The sequence below is a fragment of the Anser brachyrhynchus genome, assembly GCF_964034855.1.
Source record: "Anser brachyrhynchus genome assembly, chromosome: Z".
NCBI classification, from domain to species: domain Eukaryota; kingdom Metazoa; phylum Chordata; class Aves; order Anseriformes; family Anatidae; genus Anser; species Anser brachyrhynchus.
The window spans coordinates 60,613,644-60,639,649 of NC_137697.1; the positions used below are offsets into that span (position 1 = coordinate 60,613,644).

General features: G+C 39.6%; 1 protein-coding gene across 1 annotated transcript in view; it reads right to left on the reverse strand.

The window, feature by feature from the left end:
- The window catches only part of SNX24 (sorting nexin 24), a 97,598-nt gene that overhangs the window by 27,255 nt on the left and 44,337 nt on the right, over nucleotides 1-26,006 (reverse strand). Inside the window, exons 2-3 of the mRNA XM_080574173.1 lie at nucleotides 17,568-17,651; nucleotides 12,239-12,343 (exon numbers count right to left, since the gene is read on the reverse strand). Coding sequence (XP_080430299.1) covers nucleotides 12,239-12,343; nucleotides 17,568-17,651 — 189 coding nt within the window. The remainder of the gene's footprint in view (nucleotides 1-12,238; nucleotides 12,344-17,567; nucleotides 17,652-26,006) is intronic.

A 26,006-nucleotide genomic window follows, 5' to 3' on the forward strand; every position in this document is an offset into this window, starting at 1 on the left:
GCAATATTGGTTCAAATAAAAGCCCAGCAGCCAAATTACTTACTATGAGAAATGTGAACCATCCCCATCAATTCCAATGCTGTGTTACATTCATTTTGCTGTATCTTTGCTTCCCATGTAGGTAAACGGCAACATTTCTTTCAAAATGCATAGCTCTATGCCTGCCTCTATACAATTACTCCTTTCCACAAATAAGCCAAATCAACAGAAGAAATTATTTTTCTTGATTAAGCTCCCACATTTCTCTTGGGATGAAACAAAACAAACAATTAATCTTTCCTTATTTGTTCTCAGAAGAACCTGCATCCCTTAAATGTACGATAACCAGGGTACCTGTGGCAGGCAGTCGGCAGCAATTAGGCTTGTGCTGAAAATGAATGGACTAGAGTCAGAATGCCTAATCTGCTGAGAGTTTCTACCAGAGGGCAAGGTTACACCAGGAAAATTCCCTTGCTGTGGAAATACTGTTAAAAATTACCACTTGACTTCAGAATAATTAACAAGGTTTGGGAATTTATATGAACTGAGTAATTGAAAAGAATTAGCAAGAGATATATGCATTAATCTTCACCAGTTACAACGTGCCTAATGAAATTAAGGTTCTACTTCTACTCCACACTTTGTTTCTGTAAACTTTTTCACCTACAGAAGAAAAAGTATATTAGATAAAGACAACAATAGTTACAAACAATTTTTAAAAAGAAACTGCATCGCAAACCTCAATTTCATATCAATATTTCTGATTTTTTTTTAATGTAGAATTCATAGTATTTATCACAACTAGAAGCTCTATGAAAGTTTCTGGCATTAATGTCAATGTGAAAAATCTGTAACAGAATTATAAATTTAGCATTATTTCGTAATGCAGATTTATTTGTACATGCACTTAAATTCAAGTCTGTTTCAGTCAAGATATTCTACAGTCAACAGCTTCAATAAAATGAGCTTTTTTACTCTTAACTAAATCCGTATAATATTCTGATTACAGAGATAATGAGCTGGTGAGAAGAAAAAATAAAGGCAAGCAATGCTGACGTGCATGAAGATAGTGTTTGCAGAAGATAACAGGCATTTGTTATTCTACTAGGCTACCCCTTGTCCCCCTTAGCTCACTCTGAAATCCTTCAACATGTCCTTCAGAAGGAGACATGCAAGATACTATAAAAGACATGAAAAGACAACACATAAAACAGAATTTTATCTGAGGTAGGAGAGTGCATTTTACTGCAGGACCAAACCAGAAGGCTCACTGATTACCATCCCACAACCTAACTGAGGAATTCTAGTTGTGTCCTCCTCTGCTCACTTCTGCCAGACCAGTTCCTATCTCTTGTTTTCATGCCCTTCTTGCAAATATATATATTTTTTTGTGCCTATGCTCTTTCTATACAATATCCTTAAAACAGAAGCTCAAGAACTACTGCTCACTTAATTCAGTATATTTCCAGTAAAACCCTGCAGTTAGTTCTATAGGCGTGTATGTTTGTTTGTTTTTTCCTTCAGAGTGGTCTACACTGAATCGTAAAGTCAATGAATGATTTTGGTTGGAAAAGACCCAAAAGTCCAACCACCACCTAACATGACCAAATCCACCTCTAAACCATGTCCCTACGTGTCACACCCACACATCTCTCAAATGCTTCCAGGGATGGCAACTCCACCACTTCCCTGGGCAGCCTGCTCCAGTGCCTAACCGCCCTTTCCATGAAGAAATTCTTCCTGATGACCAATCAAAACCTCCCCTGGCACAACCTGGGGATGTTTCCTTGTGCCCTATCACTGCTCACCTGAGAAAAGAGACTGACACCCTCCTCACTGCAGCCTTCTTTCAGGTAGCTGTAGAAAGCCATGAGGTCTCACCTCAGCCTCTTTTACTCAAGACTATCCAACCCCTGTTCTCTCAGCTGCTCTTCATATGTCTTGTTTTCCTGTCCCTTCACCAGATACAAACAATGTTAGATAAAAGTTTGGAAGTTCTTGATTAAGCACACATCTTTTTGAGGGACATAAAGACCCTTTTGATATTTCAGCATCTCCTTGTTGCAGCCTCACTTGACCCTACATGAAAGAGTAGGAATGGGAGTTAATCCTCTGTCTTTACCAGGCTCAGTAGACTCTTTATGATATTGTGAATGTGGTGCCTCTGGCAGCCAAACTTCTCTAGAGAGATTGTCTGGATGGCAAATGGGAGCCTCAGTGCCTCTCAGTGAGAAATTGCCAATTACTAACAACCTTTGTGCTTTTCTGGTGGCACTGGTTCTAGCACAGGTGGTTGGGTGGACCAACTTTGTATGGTTGTCCTTTCCTGGGTCTTGACGATTACTCACACACTCTCCCTATTCCAGCCCCAGAGCACCATATATGTTGTTTAGGGGCACTTTTGAGTGCATGGGGAACACTCCTCCTTCTGCTCCAAGCAGAGACAAGGGTTCAGTCTCCCTTGTCTTGTCAGTCAAGTCCATCAGATCAGGGTTGGAAGCCAGCTTACCTTTCCCATGCAAGGACTTAAGGCAGGGCTGTTGCTCAGCCCATGCCAGCTCCCAATACCATCCTTCAATCTCTCACTCCAGTTCCTGGAACCTACGCTGGCTGCTGAGCTCCTCTTGCAAATTGCTCAAAAAGTTCGTCCATCTGGGCATGCTTGCACCCACAACACTCACTTCTGCCTTCGGGCCCTAGGGGGACTTCCAGATTCTGGAGTCCCCTCCCTGAAACTGAAGGTCTGGGCAACTCTTTCAGTTCTCATCAGGTCTGTTTGGGCCATGATGGAGACCATTTCTCACTCTATGTATAATATGCAATAACTACAATTTGATGTTCATCTTAATTTGGGTGATAGTGATACTATAGCATGATAATATAGAGCACAGTGAAAAGAGAACGAACATTTAGACATGGTTTCTAAACCTGTCATGACATCTAATATAAATTTTGCTTTTAACTGAGTAAAATTTACTTTGATCAGCTCTGACATGTAAGAGCAAAATGAGAGATAAATTCATGCAGCAGAGTTCTATACAGAAAAAACCACCACCCACCGCACCATCAACAAGAAACAAACACAGATTACCGAAGGAAAAAATATGTACTTTTAAAACATAAATCAGGTAATTTTCCCAAGCATGTTTGAAAAAGCTTGGAACATTTCTGTAGGAAACACATTTGCAAGCAGAAAGTGTTATTAAAAAGCTCACCTTTAAATTATCTGCAAAATTATTTTGCTTTCCTCTTATTTTACACCTCTTCTTAGCCAATATGCAACTATGCATGTCAAGCACACTTCTTTAAAACCCACAGCCATCTAAAACCAGCTAAGTATCCGTACCACCGAAAAAACATGTATGCACAACAGAATCTTAAAAGAGCTGGTCTTAGCAATGATGGATTTAAGTTATTAACCGATCAAAAAAAGATGGATGGTGGTCTGCTTTTCTTAATCTACATCATCATCTAGATCTATTTAAAGATATGTGGTACACTAACAAACTTAGTTAAGGTTTCGATAAAATCAGTAGAATAATCTGCCCTGTTACATTGAGACTGTATCGATCAATAAAATCACTTGTACTAGGAAAGTACTGTTAAGTACTGACAATCCCAGCCATTAATATTATTTAACACTCTGCTCACAATCTTTAATAAGGACAAAGAAACATTTTGCCTTTTTATACTTTATACCATTGCTTTTATAGCTCCTTACAGGTAGAGTTCAACCTTGATTACTGCAGACTAAATGGCATTAGAGAAGCAAGACACTGATTAATTTTGGATAATGGAGAGAATTTTCAATGTGATTAATGGATGGGGGTGATTCAACAGCCTCTGCAGCAGGACATCAGTTAAATCTTATTTCATTGTTTCCAACTTCTACTTGCAACTTTCTAAAACTAGATTCTTTCATCCCGGTGTATTCATTTGCTTTTAAAATAACACTGCTTTCCAGAAACAGCAATCAGGAAGATAAGTATCTGTTCTAGACTTGATAGGATTTTTTATTTTTATTTTTCTGCAAATGAGCCAATTTGCTGTTAAATTAGTTAGAAATAGATCCCAACAGAGAACGAGTACAAAGGTCAAAGGGAAGGATCACTTGTACAGAAAGCTTTGTGGTGGCTAATGAATGACACAAGGAAGTCAAAGTGAATTCTATGCAGCTCTTGCTCTCAGATACGGTGAATGGTTAAAGAGAAGTCTAGAGAGAAAAGGCCCACAGGTAAGGCACGCACAGAATAAGGTGGAGAAGAACAAAATTTGGCCCACATTTTGCACAGAAGCTTTAATGTTTAAAATTTCTTTCAGTGAGTTCACTTTTCATGAGTTTCATGAGTTCAGCTTTTAAACACAAAGCCAATTACCTCACATGTGTAAAGTAGATCATTTAATCCCAAAAGGCATTAGTCTTTTCCTCTTCATTATATCAGTATGATTCAACCATATCTTACCAACCATATGATTCAACATTTCTTTCTTTTAAGAATAGTGTTCATGATACAGGCAGGGTTTAATTCATGAAAACACAGTGATGTTTCATCAAATTCAATAGCAAGCTGAAAAATAATAATGTGTTACCAAAGGTCCATTTAGCGCTGCATCCTGTTTCCAAAAACGGCTGTGATAAGTGGATATCAAGGAAGAGTATAAATGACCAGGACTAACACATGAAATGTTTCCTTCGATACTTCAGCAGCCTCAAAAGTTATTTCTACAGACTTTCTATGCAAACATGAACTCTTCCGTGAGCTTTTCCAGTGTTCCCTTGAAACAGTTTAGACTTCTGGCATTCACCATATACTTTGGTAACAACACACAGGTATTCAGCAATAACTCTTGATACAGAGCACATTTCTGAGAATACAAAGGAAGGACAATTATCATGAATATTAACATTGACAGAATGGATAAATGCCATAAATGAAGTATACAGAGTTAGAATTTGAATAGCTGAATGATCATTGAGTAGTTCTATGATCCTTCTGCCATTACACTTACAGAATTAATCAGTAGCCAATGATTTATTTTCATTGGGCAAAAGCAACAGAATGTCTCATAGAAGTGCACATACCACATGCAGAGATCTCAGTATTTCTAAAAAGCTCCAACAGCACAGGTTCAAAGCCATCTACGTCTACAGACATTACCTTTCTTTCTTCTTTAATACTGATAATGCAAAGTCAAGAACTGTTTCAGTTATTAAACACTTACAGAATGCTTCTGATTCTAGTTTTCTATATCAGTTTCAAGTAATCCACAAACCAAGACACCCTTTCTTCATACGACAACCTAGCTTTTATTCTGCCCAGCAGAGCTCAGGCTGATTTTTATGTACTACTGTAAGACATTTTTTCCTCCACTTTATGAAGAGAAACCAGTGAAAAGTCCTGTGCATCATTAAAAGCTTGTGTTCCTCACTTTCACACATCTTCCTACCCTCCTCCAACCAAGACAGCTCTGAAGCAGTATTTCAGCTATAGTTACAGAGAAGTGTTATATAGCTATTAAAAGGCAGAATTCTAGCCAAAGTACACTGTGTAGCATTTGCAGACTGGCATCAAGAGTCTAGACAGCTTTTCTTAGAGAAGAGACTTCTCCAATCTTCTTGACGATGGACAAAGTTATAAGTGATGGGGTTCACACTCCTCCTTGTTAGAACAAGAGGCCAACAGAAATTGAATCAATTAAGCAGTGAGAAACTAATGAAACTCCCCACAAGGTGATGTAAAACTCCATTTCTCCAACACTGAAAGATCAAATCATCTAACTCCTCAGGATGATAGTGAAAAGGGGCAAAGACTGAGAAAGCTGAACCTTACTTACATTATGAAACACTGTATTAGATGAGCAACACTGCAACAGTTTCCAAATCATCAAAAAGATCTTTTCAATACTTTAATTTCTTTTAACTGAATCTAAAGCTTTTATGAAGCAACAGCACAGAACTAGATCAACATAACTGAGGATATCTCAACAGCTTCAGAATACGAACAATTGAGATTGGTGACTAAAGTCAGAGATGGTTTTTTTTGTGTTTTTTTTCTTTGTTTTGTTTTGTTTTTCTTTTTCCCCTGGGGCTAGAGGAGGTTATTTAATATTTTGAGATTTATAAATCTTTCATACCCATTGTCCAGCTAGAGAAGACTTTATTTACAGTTTATTTATTTTAACTTTACCACAATGAATTTAGTAACAGTACTTACTGAAGTAATTAAAGAAAAGCATCATGGCCCATGAAGAAATGACATTTTAGGAAAAATACTCCATAAGGTATATTTTTTTTCTGCAGTCATCTACCTCAGAAATATCTCATTTATCTTCATTTTTTGCATATGCTATTGAACAGTTCCCCAAAACAGAGTAAAAAATGCAATATAATAATGAGTGATTTTCTCCTTTATATTTCTGATGAACTTACACATAAAGCAATTGGACATTATTCATCACTATAGCCACAGTTTTCCTAGCTCCACCCTGCTGTAAGCTAAGACAGTTAAGGAGGATAGGATTGTGTTCTACTTTTGAAAAGCAAAATCATAACAGATTCAGTTTTATTTATCTTCTTCAGGAAGGATTGGTAGTTAAAATATTTTTAAGAGAACTGCATTTTGAAGAATACTGAAATATAGGTCAAAGTGCTTCTCAGATCTCCAGATTATTTCCTTAAATGGAAAACAAATCTCTAGTCCAGTTTCATAAACTCCATAATTCATTTTGCAGATTTGGACTTCTGAAACTCTGGAATGTTGAAGTAAGTTCATCAAGTCTTCAAGTCTCACAGCCAAGCAGCACTTTAACCAATCTTATCTCCAGGAATCAGGACGGTTCTCTTCTTATGAAGTTCAAGAGTAAATAAAAGGCAAGTACGTTTTCTTGACCTCAACTGAGAGAGAAATATTAGCTCTATGTACTATCTCTGGTTAGAAATGTATGTACATACAGACCGTACATACATACAGACTAGTTCAGAAGGTTTACAGCCTTCAGTTTTATAGTAGGTTCCTATCAGTCACAAGAAGAATCTCCTCAGGTCACCTAGACCCCAAGTTAGTATCCTCAAGCACATCACAAATATGGGTCTTCTTCAAAACCTCCATAACCAAATCATTTCAGTGAAGACTACCAGCTACATATTCTCATGTTGAGGTGTGGGTACCACTTCACAGTGAATTCTGTTAACAATGTCTGTTATCTTGTTGGGCTGATGATATCAGCAAATGATGAGATTTCTTCTGCCCAAGGGGGTTAGAAAATATCTATTCCATTGAACTTTAAAAGGAAGGTCTGTCAAAGGGCAAGTCCCTAGGGCAGAGAGACTGGATGGCAATAACATCCAGTGTCAGCTTACTGGGACAAGGATATGACCTAACTCCAAATCAGTAGAGGGCAGGTGGTTAGATCAAATTCTTCCCCATTACCAATTCACTGGAAATAAGCTCCATAAAAACTGCTCCTCCCAGAGTACATCATACAAAATCTAATTGTAACAAATACCGATCAGATTGACAACACAGCTGCAGTTGCTTCAATATCCAATTAGATAACGTCCCTAGGTGCTGCCCTTAGGAATCTCAACAATGTCTTAATGTCTCCAAAATAAAAACCCAACTACTGGTGCAGTTGGCCCATCCAAAAGATGACTTACTGAACTCATACACAAACAATGGTGTGCAAGAGGGAACATTTCAAGCAGTCTGTATTTCCTTTAAATACACTATCAAAGCATAACTTATTTCTTTATTGCTTTGTGACAAGTGGTCACTCCAAGGTTATGGAGCAGATGAAAAATAAAATATAAAAAATAAAACCACCCAGAAGCTACGATGCCAATTAGCACCCTGTCCTATTATCTTCAACACTTACCTTTAACTACCGGTACATTCAAGCAAGCATTTCTTCAAACTATCAGCAGTCATGGACTTTTAATGAAAGTCCAATTGGCTGCCCCTCTCAAATTAGAGACTACATAACCAGCTACATGAAATTTATGTTCTATCTTTTCCCAATATCAAACTCTTCAGGAAATGTCTCAAGAGAAGACATATTAACATCTGCATTTAGCTAAGTGCAAATCTTTGTGCAATCTAACAGTACTTCCAGAGAGATTTTTGTCAGCAATAATGTAATCCAATTATTTATTTTATAAATTTTAAACAACTGGATTCTAATCTCTGCTGTATTGCAAGCCACAAGCTCAGATGCCTATATAATTTACTGTCAAGTCAGAATTTATATCACACACTAATTGATTTGTGGTAGCTGTGTGAATGTTCTTAGCTGATAACCAGCACAAGCTAGTTAGAGCTGGTTTAATCCTCTTTCACTGTCAGTAACATGCACTTTCTATTTTAGCAAAGACGAAACCAACTCAATGTAAATCTTGCGTGCTGTAGGCTAAACTCGTGCACACCGACGGTTATCACGGATCAGCAGAGGGGCACTTGCTTATTGCTTCGTACTACTTTGCTTGAATGTTTAGGGCCATGTTCACTTCACTTAGGGCCATTCACTTATCTTTGCATCTGTTTCCTCATTAACAGATTAAATATAATCCTTCCTTTCACTTGTCAGTCAGTTGATTGTTCTCAGCATTCGCAAGGGCTTTGAATTATTATTATGCATATTGCTGAATTACTATACATACTCTTGAATAAATACAATAGTATTTACCAGTCAGTTGTTCCATAGTACTAAAAAGAAAAAAGTTGCAAATTCCAGGCAAGTTTGTAGAATATGAAAGCCACTTAAAATAATTGACATAAATCAATTTTCAGGACTCCATGAAAATCAGACGATTATAATAAGTGCAAATCTTCACCTAGCTTTCAAAACCAAGGAAAACAAGACAGTCAATGAGTATTAGCTGACAATGGATGTTGTTAAATTTAAGAAAATAAACATTTGGATATCACAATCTAATAATATTTGGTTTATTCATGATGTTGCTATTCTTCACAAAAATCTAGTGCGCTTCTGTCCATCTACTCCAAGAAAAAAAAACGCATACACTGAAAGGATTTAAAATGGAGGTTTCATCATGGAAAGATGTGGTGGTTTAATACTGTTAGGTAGCTAAGCACCACCAGGCCACTCTCTCACCACCGTTATTCAGATGGACAGGGGAAGAAAATATAACAGAAAAAGCTCATGGGTTGAGATAAGGACAGGGAGATAACTCACCAATTACCATCACAGGCAAAACAGACTCAAGGTAAGGAAGATTAATGTAATTTATTGCCAATTAATAAAGGACTAGAGCAGTGAGAACTAAAAACACCTTCCCACCTTCGAACACTTCTCTACGTCCTCCCCCTGCCTGGCACAGAGGAATGGGGAATGGGAGCTGCGGTCAGTCCCTGACGCTTCATCTCCACCGCTCCTTCATGGTCACTCCCTGCCCCTGCTCCCCGTGGGGTCCCTCCCACGGGATGCCGTCCTTCCCAAACTGACCCTGCAGGGGCTTCCCACAGGCAGCAGCTCTTCAAGCACTGCTCCCACACGGCTCCGTACCACGGGGTCCATCCATCCCCCAGGAGCAAACTGCTCCAGCACGGGTCCCCCACGGGTGGGCGGCAGCTCCCCCCAGACCCCCTGCTCCTGCGTGGGCTCCTCTCCACGGGCTGCAGCTCCGGCCCGGGGCCTGCTCCTGCGGGGGCTCTCCATGGGCCGCAGCCTCCTCCAGGCCACATCCACCTGCTCCACCGGGGGCTCCTCCACGGGGGGGCTGCAGCGTGGAGATCTGCTCCGTGTGGGACCCGTGGGCTGCAGGGGGACAGCCTGCTCCACCAGGGGCCTCTCCACAGGCCGCAGGGGAACTGCTGCTGCGTGCCTGGAGCACCTCCTGCCCTCCTGCTGCACTGACCTTGGGGGCTGCAGGGCTGGCTCTCACTCCTCACTCTCTCCCAGCTGCTGTTGTACAGCAGTTTTTGTTTTTTCCCTCCCTTAACCCAGCTCTCTCAGAGGCCCACCTGGAGTCGCTCGCTGGCTCAGCTCTGGCCAGCAGCGGGTCCCTTTTGGAGCAGCTGGAGCTGGCTCTGCTCTGACATGGGGCAGCTGCTGGGCTCTGCTCACAGAGGTCACCCCTGCAAACCCTCCTGCCACCAAAACTTTGCCATGTAAACGCAATACAAAAGATCACAAAGAAGTAAGACTGTAAATTTTCAACCTCAGACAATGGAATTCCTTGCTTTCGTTACTAGTTGATACAGACCATTTCAAAGAGTCAAATTTCACCTCATTTTTATCCAGATTTCAATTATAGATTTATTATTTTAATTATTTTAAATGATTTTAATTTATTAAACTATTTATTATTAATTATTTTAATTTGGTATGCACATTAATATGGTTGGCCTTGTTTTCATCAGCTGTCCACTTCAACCTTACCCTGTGTGTTCCTATGATAGCCATTAGCAGCAGATGAGGGGAAAAGTCAATTAAATGTACATGTAGAAGAGCAAAGGTTGACTAACTCTTCCAGTAGAGGGAGATGTTCTTCTAAAGTTTATCAGCAATTAAAAGTGCTAAGCAATTTACCCCTGTATCTTTTTAACAAAATCAACTTCATAAGAGGAATGGGTACATGTGCCTTAGTAGTGGTGTTCTACAGAAGACAGCTTCATGAAAATAATAAAAAAAGCAAGTCATAGCAAATATCCACAAAAGAAAAACAAACTGATGATTGCGCAAGCTGTGCTGATAGCCACCAAAAAGACCCTTTTATTTTTCAAAATTAAACTCTCTCCAACAGCAATGTTTTCTCACCCACAACAATAAATTTTAGATGCAGATTAATTAAAATTAATTTTTAGATGCCGATGGTACTATAAATCACGTGGAGCAGTAAGAAAAAAGGGATTACATGTTTCAGTTTAGCAATTAATAACTAAATACTTAAATTAAAAAATAAAAATAAACTATGTTGCCTGAAACTCTTCCTACATCTCAAAATAAAATTTGAGTTGTATCTTCCTCCTTTCCAAACTTGTTTTTAAAAGTGTAATGTCAGAAGTAATACTCTCTTGCATCACACTGTAATTATTTCCTCCTCCTTAAGGAGTTTTCTCTTACAAACCTTCCTGAAAATCAGGCACGTTCCTGAGCAGTGCAGGTTAACATCCATTTTCTTTGATGGCAGCTCACTGTACATTATGTTGCAGTCCACCACTCTTCCAGTTGTGCCAGTGCAACTGAGGATGATGACATAAATCAGATCTCTGAAATTATCTGAGTAAAAATAGAATATGTCACTCTTGCCATCCTCCCAAAAATGTTATCTTTTCACTCAGATTATTTCTATGGTCACCTTTAATAAAAGAGCTGAAGGTGCAGTGAACTGGGACGACATGTTGAGGAACTACTTAATCTGGTTTTGTCACCATAGAAATGGCTGTGGAATTACACCACTGGGCATTTTCAACTTAAAAGAGAATAACTTTTGAAGCAATCATGGTGAGAGTAGAAATTCCATCTATTTAAAAAGCACTAGATTTATTACCCATATATTTAGATGTCTATATGTCCAAATCATTCCTCAAGACTCTCTTTACTGTATGTAGCAAAATCAATGCCCAAGTAGGTATAAACTAGGTCTCTAAATCAACTGCCCAGAGTGAAATGAATATGAGATGATGTGCCTATTTCGACTAGATGAACAATTCAGATACATGCATGTACAGTAGATAATATAAATTTGATAATTTGATGAGCTGCTTCTTCCCTAGTCCATCTAAGCGGAGGTTGGTTAAATAAAGCCTCTTTTTTTTTTTTTTCTCTTCCATAGTATTTTTCATTGGTACAACAAAAACAACTTTGTAAAGAATGATTATTATTTTATGCACAGGAAAATGTGGTACTAGTAGGTTACCCAAAGTCAGTCAGAAGCCTATGTCAGAATAAGAAACAAAATGCAAACAGTCCAGATTTCCAGCTGCTAGTCATGCTAACTGAACAGAAATCAGTAAAGAATGATTATTATTTTATGCACAGGAAAATATGGTACTAGTAGGATACCCAAAGTCAGTCAGAAGCCTATGTCAGAATAAGAAAATGCAAACAGTCCAGATTTCCAGCTGCTAGTCATGCTAACTGAACAGAAATCAGTAAGGATGCAACTCATTTCCCACATTTAAAATTGTGTGTCAGTAAAACAGCCCACTTCGTGCCTGCACTGTCTACAAAAGTTTTGGATACTACCACTCTGAAAAGATTTGCTGCTTTACTTTCACACCAATGAGAGAAGACTTACCTGCAAGTACAACTCTAAGCCTTGCCGCCTCTGCTCCAGGACCTTTGGGACCCAGTTCCTCACATGCTTTGAAGGGATCTCTGGAGTCCTTATGAACTTCTTGAGCTGAACAAAAAGAAATTCAGACAAAAAGGAAGGATAATAGTGACCCTTTAAAGTACACACATTTATGTTAGATATGAGAGAGTACTAGTAAAATAACCATAAACAAAGGAAAGTAGCATGGCAACTAAGTGTCTCATCATCAACTCACTGAAATAACAATTGACTTTTTAAAAACTCTTCACACCTATAGGCTGCAGGGTAAAAATCTCCATGCCCAGCCCTTCTCAGTGAACAGAAACTCTACCAATTTTTTGTCACTAATAAAGCACTAACTAGTACAACAAAAGAGCAGCAACTACATGAGAATACTTGAAATGAGGATCCATGTCACCCTTGATTACATACCCCAGCCAGTCAGCTGAGCAGTGTACAAGAGGGGGCTCAATGATAACTAAAGCAAAGCAGTGGCAATCTCAAACTCCCAATGACTGACTGACAAATCTGAGCCTCAGGAAACCATGCAAGACGTCCAGAAACCATGGAGCAAGGGGTTAACCTAGCTCACAGCCCCACTGCAGTTACAACTGAGGAGGATGTGCTTCTAAAGCACCGAAGAGATGGATTCAGTACCCAGCTCAGCCTTAAACACCCAACGTTAGCCCCACACAACAGTAGAGACACAAGGAAGGACATCAGGAGACACAACATAAGCCTCTCTTGTGCTTCGTTTCCCCATTAGTTACCCTGGCATGACACCTTACAACATCACTGCAACATACACAGGTTTGCCTTGCTATGTATGATGACAAAACACCACAATAATTTCTAACTCTAGATTTAGGCATTTATGAACAGGTGGGAGAAGTAAAAGGAGCATAGAACCATTTTTCTGGAATCAAGAGAGCAAATTATCTGTGCCCTCAAATTGTACAAACTGATTGACAGCTGTGTTTAATACCTTATACAAAGAAACGGCAAAACTGCCACTGAACAGATTTTCAAGAGAGCTCCATAACTGTTCCTCTGAAGATTCCCATAGGAAATCTTTTATATATATATACATACACATGTCTGTCTGTATGCATACACAAGTGCATACAGATAGACACGAATAATCTATTCTGATAGCACTAATAATTACCTTTCTGGAGCAATGTGTTGTTTTTTTTTCAAAACCAACCAATATTAACATTTTCTTCAAAACTACAGACCAAAACCAATAACTGCAATAGGCACCACTGCATTTTAATAGAAGGTGACATTAGACATTCTTTCTGTTGGATATTGCCTCTGAGTAAATCTGAGGCAAGGAATGCAAGGAAAGAAACTCAAAATTGACTTTGACATGCATACCCATGGGAGACTGAAAATTTACATTTCATCTTTGAGCTTGCTGAGATGTCACTATAGGAAAAAGCAGTGCCAACATATCAACGTCCCTACAATCACAAGTAACGAAGCTCCAGCACAGAAACCTCAATTGCTCTGGAAACATTCTGCAACTTCCTGGTTTCTTAACAGTGCTGGATTACAATTAAACATGAAATGAAAAAGAAACCCTGCCCAAACCCATGTACTTTTACTGACTGATCTTAAAGGCAAAATATAAAACCTGATTTTTTCCTCTAAATTGTTCAAGAGTGTTGAAGAAGCTATGATCACAGCTGGGGCAAACTCTGATAGCACTTGCAGATGAGTAACAAATGAGGAGAATGCTCCAGATGAGGAAAGACAAATAGGAAACAGTACAAGATTCCACTAAAGCTTAGATGCTTACAAGATAAATACACTGTGGCTGGTATCTCAGCTAGTGATTAACAATCCATTTGTGCTCTGTGCTCGCGTTACATGCAGCATCCAATAAACAATTGCTAAAATGTGAAAGCACGGGTACACTGTGTAGGTATAAAGTACATGCTATACAGATGTACAAAGGATAAATGATAAACCCACTCTGTTATGCTTAGAATAATCCATTAACGTATTGTAACAAATAATGATTACTATGACAAAGAATATTAAGCACATCTGTCTATATATTATAGTTATGTTGCTTCAGACCTGACCCCTACAAAAGTAATATTTATTTGAGGACAATTAGTGTCCGTAATACCTTCCTGTTCACAACACTGGCCTTGTGCTGATTTCACATACTGTAGTCCCAATTTACCTCAAGACTAAAAGATGTCTCAGATAATCAATTAAAGAATTATTTGTCCAAGTATGAAAAGTCAACTATTCTAGAATTATACACAATTTGCAAAAGTGGATGCGTAGAACTTAAGATCTTTGCAGATTTCACTGCAGTAGTTGTAACATTGTAAATTCCTAACATTTTCATACTAAAAAAGAACTAGCAAGGATTTTAAGAAAAAAGAGAATAAAAAGGAAACAGGGAATAAATATGAGAATATAGTTGTATTTTTAATGTTATATGGGCAGAAAGATTTTAATTCTTTCTAAAAATCTCTTGATATGAAAATAACAAAACGTTTGTTCAGACTTCAAGTCAATTCTTTAATGTGAATGGTGAGTAGCCTGAAAGGCCTAGCTTGTCATTCATACTCTGGTCAAATTATAATGGTCAATGCGAACGATTTCAAAAAAGCCAAAAGTAGTTCAAGTTTACCATCAAAGAAATAATTTGTACTCCTGGTGTATCATAGCAGGCTTGAAAAGATTTTAATTTTTTTATAATTTTTCATTTTTTTTATTTTTTCATAATTTTTTCCATTACAGCCAGATTGCACAGGAAGTGGGGCTTCACTATTTTTACAAAATAATAATAATAAAAATATTAATAATAATAATAATAACAGAATCAAAACATTAATTGGTATTTTGCTGAATGAATGACTTATCTTGTGAAGCAAAGGAGTCCTTCCTCCTCATGATTCTAGTGCAGCATGTCGTTCTCAGGATGAGAATCTGCCCCCTTAAGCACCTATTCCCATTTTCTACCCTGGCTGTTCCCAACAGGAGCTTCATATCTACTGCTCACTACAGACATCTTCAGCACTAAGGGCACCTTGAATATGCAGTACATTTGAAGATACCTTTCCAATTGTCGTGCACTTACAGCAGTTTAGAGTGGAACTTGCCTTTAAATTAAAGGGGATGAAAAGAACCAAAAATAAAATGCTATTTGTATGCTGAAAGCAAACTGGTAACTCGATGTGTGTGTAAGTAGTCATGGGATGCAAACAAACCGCTCACAAAGAATGAGATACAAGTTCAAAATACTCTTCTTTGTAAAACCTTTTCAAATACACACCCCACACAACTGAAGAAAACGTAAGTGTACTTTCTTAAGAGTTCTGAGATCTTCTGCTTTTTCTAGCACAAAATAGACAGGAAGAAAGGGTGATGTTACATCCATGTAACGTATTGCTAGAGAACACTTTCTCCAGGATTTCTCCAATACTGAAAGCACTGAAGCAGGCTCATAACAGGAGCTGCTCAACTACTCTGTTTATGACAAATTCAAGCACAACTGAAAATATATATATATATGTATATAAATATAAATATTTAAGAAAAGAGGTATGTTGTGCCAAAATATGCTGTGTGCTTTTCATCTGTACAGGAAAAAAACAGGAAAGTCACTATCAAGTTTGCAGAGTAATTTATACAGACAGCAAGCAGATGAGGAGTAGGATGTAACAAACTGAAAGGTGGTGCAAGGTGTCTTGTCTGCATACCTGTTTTACAGGTGTGTTTATTTTGCTGCTATATTTGGATAGAGAGAAAAGGACTATCATGTATGGGTTTTCTGGTGTTCTAAGGATAATTCTCTACAAAGAAAGTTGCTGCAGAGGAATTGGTGTGCAAGGAGACAAAGCTGAGAGTAAGACTCATTCAAGAGAGTGAGGCATTCAAGACATCTGTGTAGAGCAATGAGGGGAAATGTACAAGTAAACCAAGAGACAAACTGAAAATAAACTGTGCAACTCCAGAAATTACAGTGGAATTAGACATCAACTACTGGACACAGTCTACTTGGGTAGATGCATTTTAAGCAAATAAGTCCTGTTTTTCCCCTCTTAATGTTTCCTAGCTTAATTAGTCGTGCAATCTCTACTCAATCTACACTGTTTTACTTTCAGTTGTAGGATTATTCTTGCATAAAGTAAAGCACACATACTGCAGGACTTGGTGGTAGCACAGTGATTCTGCCACTGTTGCTCATGTAGTATCATATTGAATGGGAACACAAGGGAGAAAATGTGTCAGACACCTCAAAACTATAAACAAGAAAATGCATATTAAAAAGTTGCAGCCAATCACCACAACTGGGGCAAGAAGCAAAGAAATACTAGCACATATCAATTACTTGTGCAGTAAAGCAAAATATATTCTTGCTCCTCAGACTTTTGAGGGCCAACACACAAATGGTTCAATAGTTTCTTTTTGTGGCCTCAAATTGGCTTGCATCCACACACCATATAAAGTTGCCACTTACTCCATTGCCACTGAGAGCTATAAACCAACGAAAGTTCAGTTGACCCAGGTCTTACGAAAGGACTGCATCCCCATGACTAGCAGGCTACCACTTTTCCAGAATTCTCCTTCACAGTAAGTGTCCTCCACAAGGCAGAAAAAATCAGAACTTGCCTTTGAGCAGCACAACTACAATAGAAGCATCCAGTTCAGCCCAGGGAGGAGAAATTGTACCTTCCCTTTAATAGTGATCTAAACAATTTTAAGAACAATTACTGGATACCCACTCTTGAAAGCACTGAGTTCCGTTCTACATACTAGTGAGAAGACACAGTAGGCAAGCTTAGCTGATATTTTATAACATATTCACTGTATGAAGAACAACAGAGTGAGACAGTCTATTCAGTCTTTTTCATGCTTAGTTTGCTGATGTATACTAACAGTTTCCTTAGCTCAGCATGTTAACAATTCATTTTATAGATCTAATATAAATTATTCGCATAATAGGATAAAAAACAAAACCATATTCATTTGCTATAGGAATGTGCTATATTTCATGACTTTGCAAGAAAAAAAAATCAGAGAGCATTTTAGCAATACAGCACATAAACAGTAATAAAAACAGAGAGTTAGAAACATCTCAGAAGTGATCAGCCTCCCTCTTTCTCCTCCCTCCCTGGCTTCTAAGAAACAGAGAAGAAACTGAGTAGATTGAGAACTCTTTTCCAGAGACATGAATCACAAGATGTATTTAAGATAAGCCATGAATGTTAACAATTTCAAGTGAGGGGAAACATAACTAAGGCAAAATACAGACACATCTTATAGAGAAAGAGATAATTACCTTTTTATGAAGGGCATGGAATTCGCTATACCTCTTCTCCACAAAATGTTTCCTTCCACTCACTAGCACCTCTATTTTAAAGACCTGAAAAAGTATAAATAATAAAAAGGAAATTAATGTTGTTTGCACAAACAGATCTATGACATGGTTGTGACTGCACATTATGCCCAAAACAGTGGTTCCAAAAACACATGATGACTCAGGAGGTGCAGAAGTACAACAATAATTAAGGGCTTAATTTCATGGCTTAATTTCCTATTAACAAGTTTGTTCATAGATAAAAGACAGTTCAGTTTGGATTTTATACTGTATATTAAAAACTAAATGTTAAAATATTTCCTTTCAGAAATATTTAATGCAATTGGAAATATTAAAAATAAAAAGATGGAAAGAACAACAACAACAAAATAGAATGAAAGGAAATAACGATTCCTTCTCTTTCCCTGCTACAATACTAACACATATTCAGTAAGAGCCAGGTAACAGAAGCTGTATGTTATACTTGAAATAAGAAATATAATGCAAACATTATACTGTAAGTTAATTGTCTCCTAACCTACAAATTCAGATATAGTCTCAATTGAACTTGTGCTACTATCCATATAACCGGGGGGGGGGGGGGGGGGGGGGGGGGGAGAAGCACATACAAAAAACCATGGCAAATGCTTGTTTTCTTTGTATGATACATGTGACAGCTTTTGTTGCTGCTACTGGAAGGTTGAAAGGCCAGGAGAAGAAGCTCCCTGGATCCACTAATTAGTAGTCACTAACATGACATTTTCTTGATTCTCAGGCCACAAGGTCATTTCTGAGGGCAAGTGATGAGAAATATTTTGAAGTACTCAAGAAAACACGGTCTATTAAATGAAGACAAGATCAGCAGAAAAGCAATACAAAAAAAGTGCCTAGTCTATCCAGGAGGTTTTTGTTGTTGTTTTCAGTTTTGCTCACAAAATGCTGGAAATAATTATTTCCGGGAGAAATTAGAGACAATGTTCAGGACAGATGATTACATCAAGACCCAAGACTTAGGCCAAATGAAAGTACTTTGAAATAAATTTGCAAACAGTGTTTATGCCTGAATGCAGAAAAAAAAGGGGGGGGGGGGGGGATCTGTCACAATATGTCCAGCTAGCATTGATCAGAGCAAACACACAGAAATCATGCTGGATAAACACTTTCTGTTGTCCACTAGAACCTGCCTTTCAAACACAGGTCAAAATGCTATGGTTCTCACTGGCTACCCCAACCACATTAGAAACAGACAGCACTTTATTTAATCCAGACTGAAATGCATCTACCTTTGTTTGAACATGGTATGGATGGGACTGGAGTCATTTCACACCAATGTTTACATTACCAAAATTAGTTCAGATGTTTGTAATCCATCAAAATAACTTGTGCTACATTCTACCTCCTTGAAAAGGACTATTTCTGTGTCCTAATCACTGAAAGCAAATGACCTTATTTGGGTGCATTGATTTTTTTTTCCTTATCTATTAGACTATTTTGGGAGAACAGCTATTGGCTATTTAACAATTTTCCTCTACACGTGAAAAAACTCCAAGGCACCCTTAGGAATACGTTGTAAGTTCAGAGTTGTAAAGAGAATCACATGCAAAGAAAAATCAATGCAAACTTTTTTATTTAGTTCAGACTTAATACCCTAATTACATAAGAAGAAAACATTATTTACATCTTATATTCTACACACATTGCATGAAAGAAATAGTTCCACAAGGAACAAAATGCTTTCAATTGCACAGGAAATATATTGCATTGTAAGAATTTCAAGGATAATTTGTGGAAAGAATGGATAACAGAATATGAACAGTTAAATAGTCATGATCAAATGCCTAGTTAAGGTGTCACAGTGGTTTTGTATTAACTTGATACTAAAACTCCAGCAATTGTTAGCAACTCATAACACCCAATTACACCTCAGTCAGCTAAGAACCTCAGCACCAATGTTATTTAAGCACTTCCATTGGCTACAGGGCTTGCTGAGCAACCTGAAGTCTAAGAGGCTCCTGCCTCAGCTGTAAGCACTCCCTTGGCAGGTAACTGCCTTGTGAATCACAGTCTGTCTTGTGCAGTCCCACTATGATTTTAGTTACGTGTGTGCAACTTCAGAGAAATGTCATTCCGTCTGGAGACAATAAATCTGTCATTTTATAAAGGAGAATAGTTGGAATATGGGGTAAATGGGAAATAAAAATTCCCTAGCTGGTCTTCTTTTCAAAGCATGTATCTATTTTGTCCTGTGTGTCACCACTGGTTAATGAAATAAAGAAATGGTTTCAAAACAGCAAAAAGTATGCAGCATTTATTCAGCTTCCTTTTATATCTTAGCAGTGTTTCAAGTACTGCTTGCAATATTTTTTGCCAAAAAGAAGACATACATACTTGCTGGTCATTTTCATAGAAGACATGCTTTTTTTACACAATGATGCCACCTTTACAACCTCAAATCTACTAGATTTATACCCTCAATTAAGAGGCTTTAACTTTGCCTCCTAAAGCACACAGCCCTTGGATTCAGCTTTAGCAGCCACCCAAAACTTACAAAGATTGACAGCAGATCTATCATGAATCAAGTTGAAAATTGCTATTTCAAAAAAAAACAACTAACCAAACAAACAAAAAAAAACCCTGCAAATTATGCTTGTAATTTACTCATGGTGGCACCTAAATTTCAGAAATGTAAAGCAATTAGCAATAAATGTATCAAGCAGGCAATCCGTAAATGTTTTAATTTAAGATGAATTTAAATACTAAATTGATTTACAAAAAAAATTACAAAGCGCAACTGCAAGTAAGTGAGATACCACATACTGTGCTTAAGAACTTTATATTATTAAATGACTGCATTTAGACTGCATAAATTCCAGGTTTGCCTCCTCACTGTTTACCAGGTTTCAATTCACAAGAGTAAACTAAATGCACAGAATTAAGTTTATGTCGCAATTTCATATAAGGACAAGACAGTGTGCAAGAGGCAGCAAGATACATTAGTTTACAACAGAGAGAGAATCTTTTCATGGATTCAAAATAGCTATAGACAAATCTCACATATTTAATTGAGCAGTTGCAGGCCCTGACAGAAAAACAATGTAAGGAAACGGGTCAACATAGATGAAAGTGCCAAAATAAAGATGGAAGAACTATGGGAAAAAAATGCAACACTGCAAGGAAATTACTTTTCTTGTAAAAATGTCCACGTTCTGTGAACAGATAACTCTGAAAAGACATATGACGTTTTATAAGTGACAGTTCGTTAAATGAAAAATGCAATAATTAATCACTGAATAAGACAAGTAAAATGGTTTTCCCACAGTCAGTGAAATACCAGAAATTACACTGCACTGAAAGATTTGCAGTTCATCCCAACTAGCACACAAAAGTCCATAGACATGAATATACCAATTAGAAAACTTTTTCACAAGTATGCTAAAACAAGAAATGACTCACCTTTCTCGGTTATTCCCACAACAGCTATTAATTATGTTTGCACAAAGCCACAAGATCATTGAAAGTGTTCCTCTAACAGAATTTAACCTACATAAATGATGTACAGGGTAAGCATTGTTAGGTTAGAAATCAGTATGAATAATGTTGATCTTCTGCTTACCAAAATTGCAGAACTGCCATTAAAATTCATAATTATCAAAACCATGAAGGAAACTCCTGGAGAAGAATTCTTTAGTTTAGTTTAGTTTTGTTTTGTTTTTTTTTAATAAGATAGTCAAAATGTTCAGGTCCAACTACAAAACAGATTTAAATATGACTGGGCAGGAGGAGGGGGTGGAACCATTTTGGCTCTCTTCTTTGCTTCCACTTTGTTCCAATGAAATGGAATATATTCAGATACTGGAAACCATTTACTTCATTTCTTATTGGCAGCAAATATGCCTGATTTTGCCATTTTCCTTTATTTATCAGGTTTTGATCATTAACAAACCTCCAAGTGAATGATCCTTTTCCACTGTTTTCATGAGGAATAACTTACATTTCTCCTCTTGGTGCAAAAACTGCAGCACTTGAGCAGTATTACATAATAACTAAAATCTATTTTATAAGAGCAAATAATTGGTATTGCATCACTGTGAATTTCTGAGATAGCTTAAACGGAAGAAAATACGAGCAAATAAACCACACAAGAGCCATTCGTGCCCTCCTCTAAGTCCATAGGTATTCTAAAAACACATAGAGAACTGTATAGAATCAAACTGATACTACTCTCCTTCAGTTTTTATGTATGTTAAATGCTTACATGATATAAATGGCCATCTCTTATAATTTGATGCAAAAATATGCAGTCCTAGTAATTTTGTCTCACAAAAAAAAAAGTCCAAACAAACAAACACTGAAAGATGAGTTTAACAAAAACCAGACAGGAATGAACATGTCCAGGATTAGGGAGGAAAACCAACTAGCATGGCAATACCTCATTTTGGTTTTTCTATTACATAAGAAATACACAGATGATATCTTTACGTTTACTCAAGGAAATCAGATTATCTAAATAGTTTATTGCAAATTAACACTATCATAATGTGTACATATATGGAAAAATTAATTACAAGATATATAAATTTCTGAAAAATTACAGTTGAGAGAGTTTGGGGGTAATCTTCTTTAGGATGAGGAGATAGAAAAACCAGAAGCAGAAAAAGAGAAGTTTACAGAAAACAGATACATTGTCTAATGTTCACTGGGAAAGAAAAACCCAGAAAATTCTAGTACTGCACCTTTCCCTTTCAATACCAAGCTTACCAACACTAATTCTTTTAAATATATTGCTTACAGAAATAAATACATCCCTTTAGATGCTTCAGCATGCTTGACAGACTTTTGTCTGAGGAACAGCTAATGCATTCAAAGTGTCAAGAAACGCAGCCTCAAACCTTTGTCATGGCCATATGGAAGGAATTCCAGGACAAACGAAATGACAGCTACAGTTCATGAAACACTAATAGGATTTCCACATGTTTAATGTTTCATTACTGTTAGACAATGGCACATTTTCTGTCTCAGTTGTGCTATGACTAGAACAAGACCACAGCATATAGTAAAGATCAAAAGATGACTTTAAATCTCTTTCCATCTACTGATCAAGGGCCAACTGATGGTCCTCAGTACCAGTAAGAGCACCTGGACGACAGCCATGACCACAGCTGCATGTTGCTGGAGCAGCAGTTTGGTATCTCAGGGGTGCAAGCACCTCGTGGCAATGCTCCATACTCCCTGAATGCCTCCAGTGCAGGGGCGGAGATGAGGACTGTGTGCAGAGCCAACTCAAACTTCATAGCAGCCTTGATAAAACTGAACCTCGCTACCCCTCAAATGAAAACAAATGAACTTATTCTGACTTCATCCTCAGGAGGGAGGGAGGGGCAGCAAAATCCAACTCTGTGGTGGGTGCTGGGCAACTGTAGGGCATGCAGTCAGGCTGGCATGGGTCACAGAGACCTGAGGACAGGGAAAACTCCCTTTTTCCTCTCCAGCCACAATCCCCCAGCTGTAGTTTTCTTCCTTCCCACATCTACTGTCTAATTTTTGGTTATCCCCTCCACGCTCACTTTTTGAGACTGAAGACTTTATGTGCCTTAGGCAAGTCACTTCCAGACACAACTCCTCCTTCTCCCTGTAGTAACTGCTCCTCCCATCCTAAACAAGCAGCCCATACCCAAGCTCCTGCACTATTTTCCTGTCGGGAAAGGGTCCCCTTCCTGCTGCAGAACTAGGAAACAAGTTGGGAGAGTCAAGAAAGAGCAGAACAGCCCTGAAGAGCTGAGTTTGCTGCTCTCAGTTCTGCTGGTGCCCTAAGGGTGGATGAAGATATCTGTTGGAGGCAGTAAAAGAGAGAATGATCAGATATTAGGAACTGGGAGTAATCAGAGTGCTGGGGAAGGGGGAGTGATGAACAGGGACAGAGCTGAGGGTTTTCTCTCCTTTCAAGAAGTAGCCCTCACATGTGCAGACCATGTTTTCCTGACAGCTACCAGCAGGCAGAAAGCAGCAGCTGATGACTGGCAGTTCATCTGCACAGATGCTGGAAGCACTGGTCCTCACCAGCAGGTGATGGGCCCACAGGTACCTCCCCTCTCTGCTGACCCAGGTAACTGCTCCTTGTGCCCTGCTCCCATCTTCACTGGCACAGCTCGACACAACATAGGTGTTCCACTAACAGGGAAGGGCCCCAAGAGATTCAGAGCCATCACATTTCCGGACAGCAGTCTTATCCCAGGTCTGCTCAAAAGCTGTATTAGACCTACAGACTGCCCCTTTCCTGCACACTGAACACTGTGATGTCTGTTACCTGAAATCAAACTGCTTCAGACCCAATTACAATGTAAAGTATTAGTTACAGCCCAAGAAAGAAGTAACTGGTTTTATAAACTACAGAAATCAAGGCCTGGCATCATAGAGCGCGAGCGACCAGGAGCGCGAGCGACCAGGGCGTGGCACGTCAGAAGGGTGGGCACGGCAGTTTGCGCGGCAGTTCGCGCAGGCAGGGCAAGGAGGGAGGGCAGAGTGGGCAGAGTTTCCCCCCCACCCACAAGAACAACACCGTTAACGGCTGTCGACCGCTAGCTAGGCTGCGATGGTCTTCACCAGGCAGAGCGCTCTCTCTAGACAGTCTGTGGCCACCCAGACTGACCGCCTGCTCAACAATACGGCAGTTCAGGTCTCTGGGTGCAGGGACTGCCTGAGCCTGTTGCTGCCATCTGAGGGAGGCAGAGGCACCGTGTGTGTGAGGTGCGAGCAGGTGGATGACCTGGTCCGCCCGGTGGCAGAACTCAAAGAGGAGGTGGAGAAGTTGAGGGCTATTAGGGAGTGTGAGCGGGAGATAGACTGGTGGAGTGACTCCCTGCAGGGCCTGAAGGAGAGGTACCGGGGTGAGACACCCCAAATGGGGATGGACCCCCTGCCCTGTCGCTGTCGGGCAGAGGGAGGCGACCTAGGAGTTGAGGAGGGATGGAGACAGGTCCCTGCTCGACCTTTCAGGCAACACCCCCCCCTACCAGCCCCACCTTGTCAGGTGCCCTTACGTAACAGATTTGAGGCCCTGGAGCTTGAGAGATCGGTGGGTGAGGATGAGGTAGAAAGTCTACCCAGGAGGATGCCTAGGGCGAGGAAGCCGACTCCACGCCTCAAGACTGCCTCCACCAAGAAAGACAGAAGCGTGATTGTAGTAGGCGACTCCCTTCTCAGGGGAACAGAGGGCCCTGTTTGTCGACCTGACCCTACCCGTAGGGAAGTCTGCTGCTTCCCTGGGGCCAGGGTCAGGGATGTTGCCAGGAAGCTTCCCAACCTGGTTCACCCCTCTGACTACTACCCTCTTTTGATAGTCCAGGCTGGCAGTGATGATCTTGAAGAGAGAAGCCTGAAGGCTATCAAATGGGACTTTAGGGGACTGGGACGGTTAGTGGATGGAGCGGGAGTACAGGTGGTGTTTTCATCTATCCCTGCAGTGGCAGGGAGGGGTACCGAGAGGACACGGAAAGCCCACCTGATTAACACGTGGCTCAGAGGCTGGTGCCAACACAGAAATTTTGTTTTTTTTGACCAAGGGGCGCTTTACTCGGCACCCGGCCTGATGGCCGCAAACGGGTCCCTATCTCTAAGGGAAAAACGGATCCTAGCCCAGGAGCTAGCAGAGCTCGTTGAGAGGGCTTTAAACTAGGAAAGAAGGGGGATGGGGCTGAAATTAGGCTTGTTGGAGCTGTGCCAGGGGGAACAATGGCAAAGCTGGGGAAGAAGGCAATGGCCCAACTGAAGTGCATCTACACTAATGCACGCAGCATGGGTAACAAACAAGAAGAGCTGAAAGTCATCGTGCAGCGGGAAGGCTATGACTTGGTTGCCATCACGGAAACGTGGTGGGACCACTCTCATGACTGGAGTGCTGCCATGTCTGGCTATAGGCTCTTCAGAAGGGACAGGCAGCACAGAAGGGGTGGTGGTGTGGCTCTCTATATTAGAGAGTGTTTAGATGTTGAGGAACTTGAGGCTGGGAATGATAAGGTTGAGTCCCTGTGGGTTAGGATCAGAGGGAAGGCCAACAAGGCAAGCATCCTGGTGGGGGTCTGTTATAGGCCGCCGAACCAGGATGAGGAGACTGATGAGGAGTTCTACAGGCAGCTGGCAGAAGCCGCGAAATCGTCAGCGCTTGTTCTCGTGGGGGACTTCAACTTCCCAGACATATCCTGGAAGCACAACACAGCCCAGAGAAAGCAGTCTAAGAGGTTTCTGGAGAGCGTGGGAGATAGCTTCCTGACGCAGCTGGTTAGAGAGCCTACCAGGGGAGGTGCCCCGCTAGACCTTCTCTTCACAAACAGTGATGGACTGGTGGGAGATGTGGTGGTTGAGAGCTGTCTCGGGCAGAGTGACCATGAAATGGTTCAGTTCTCTATTCTTGGCGAAGTCAGGAGG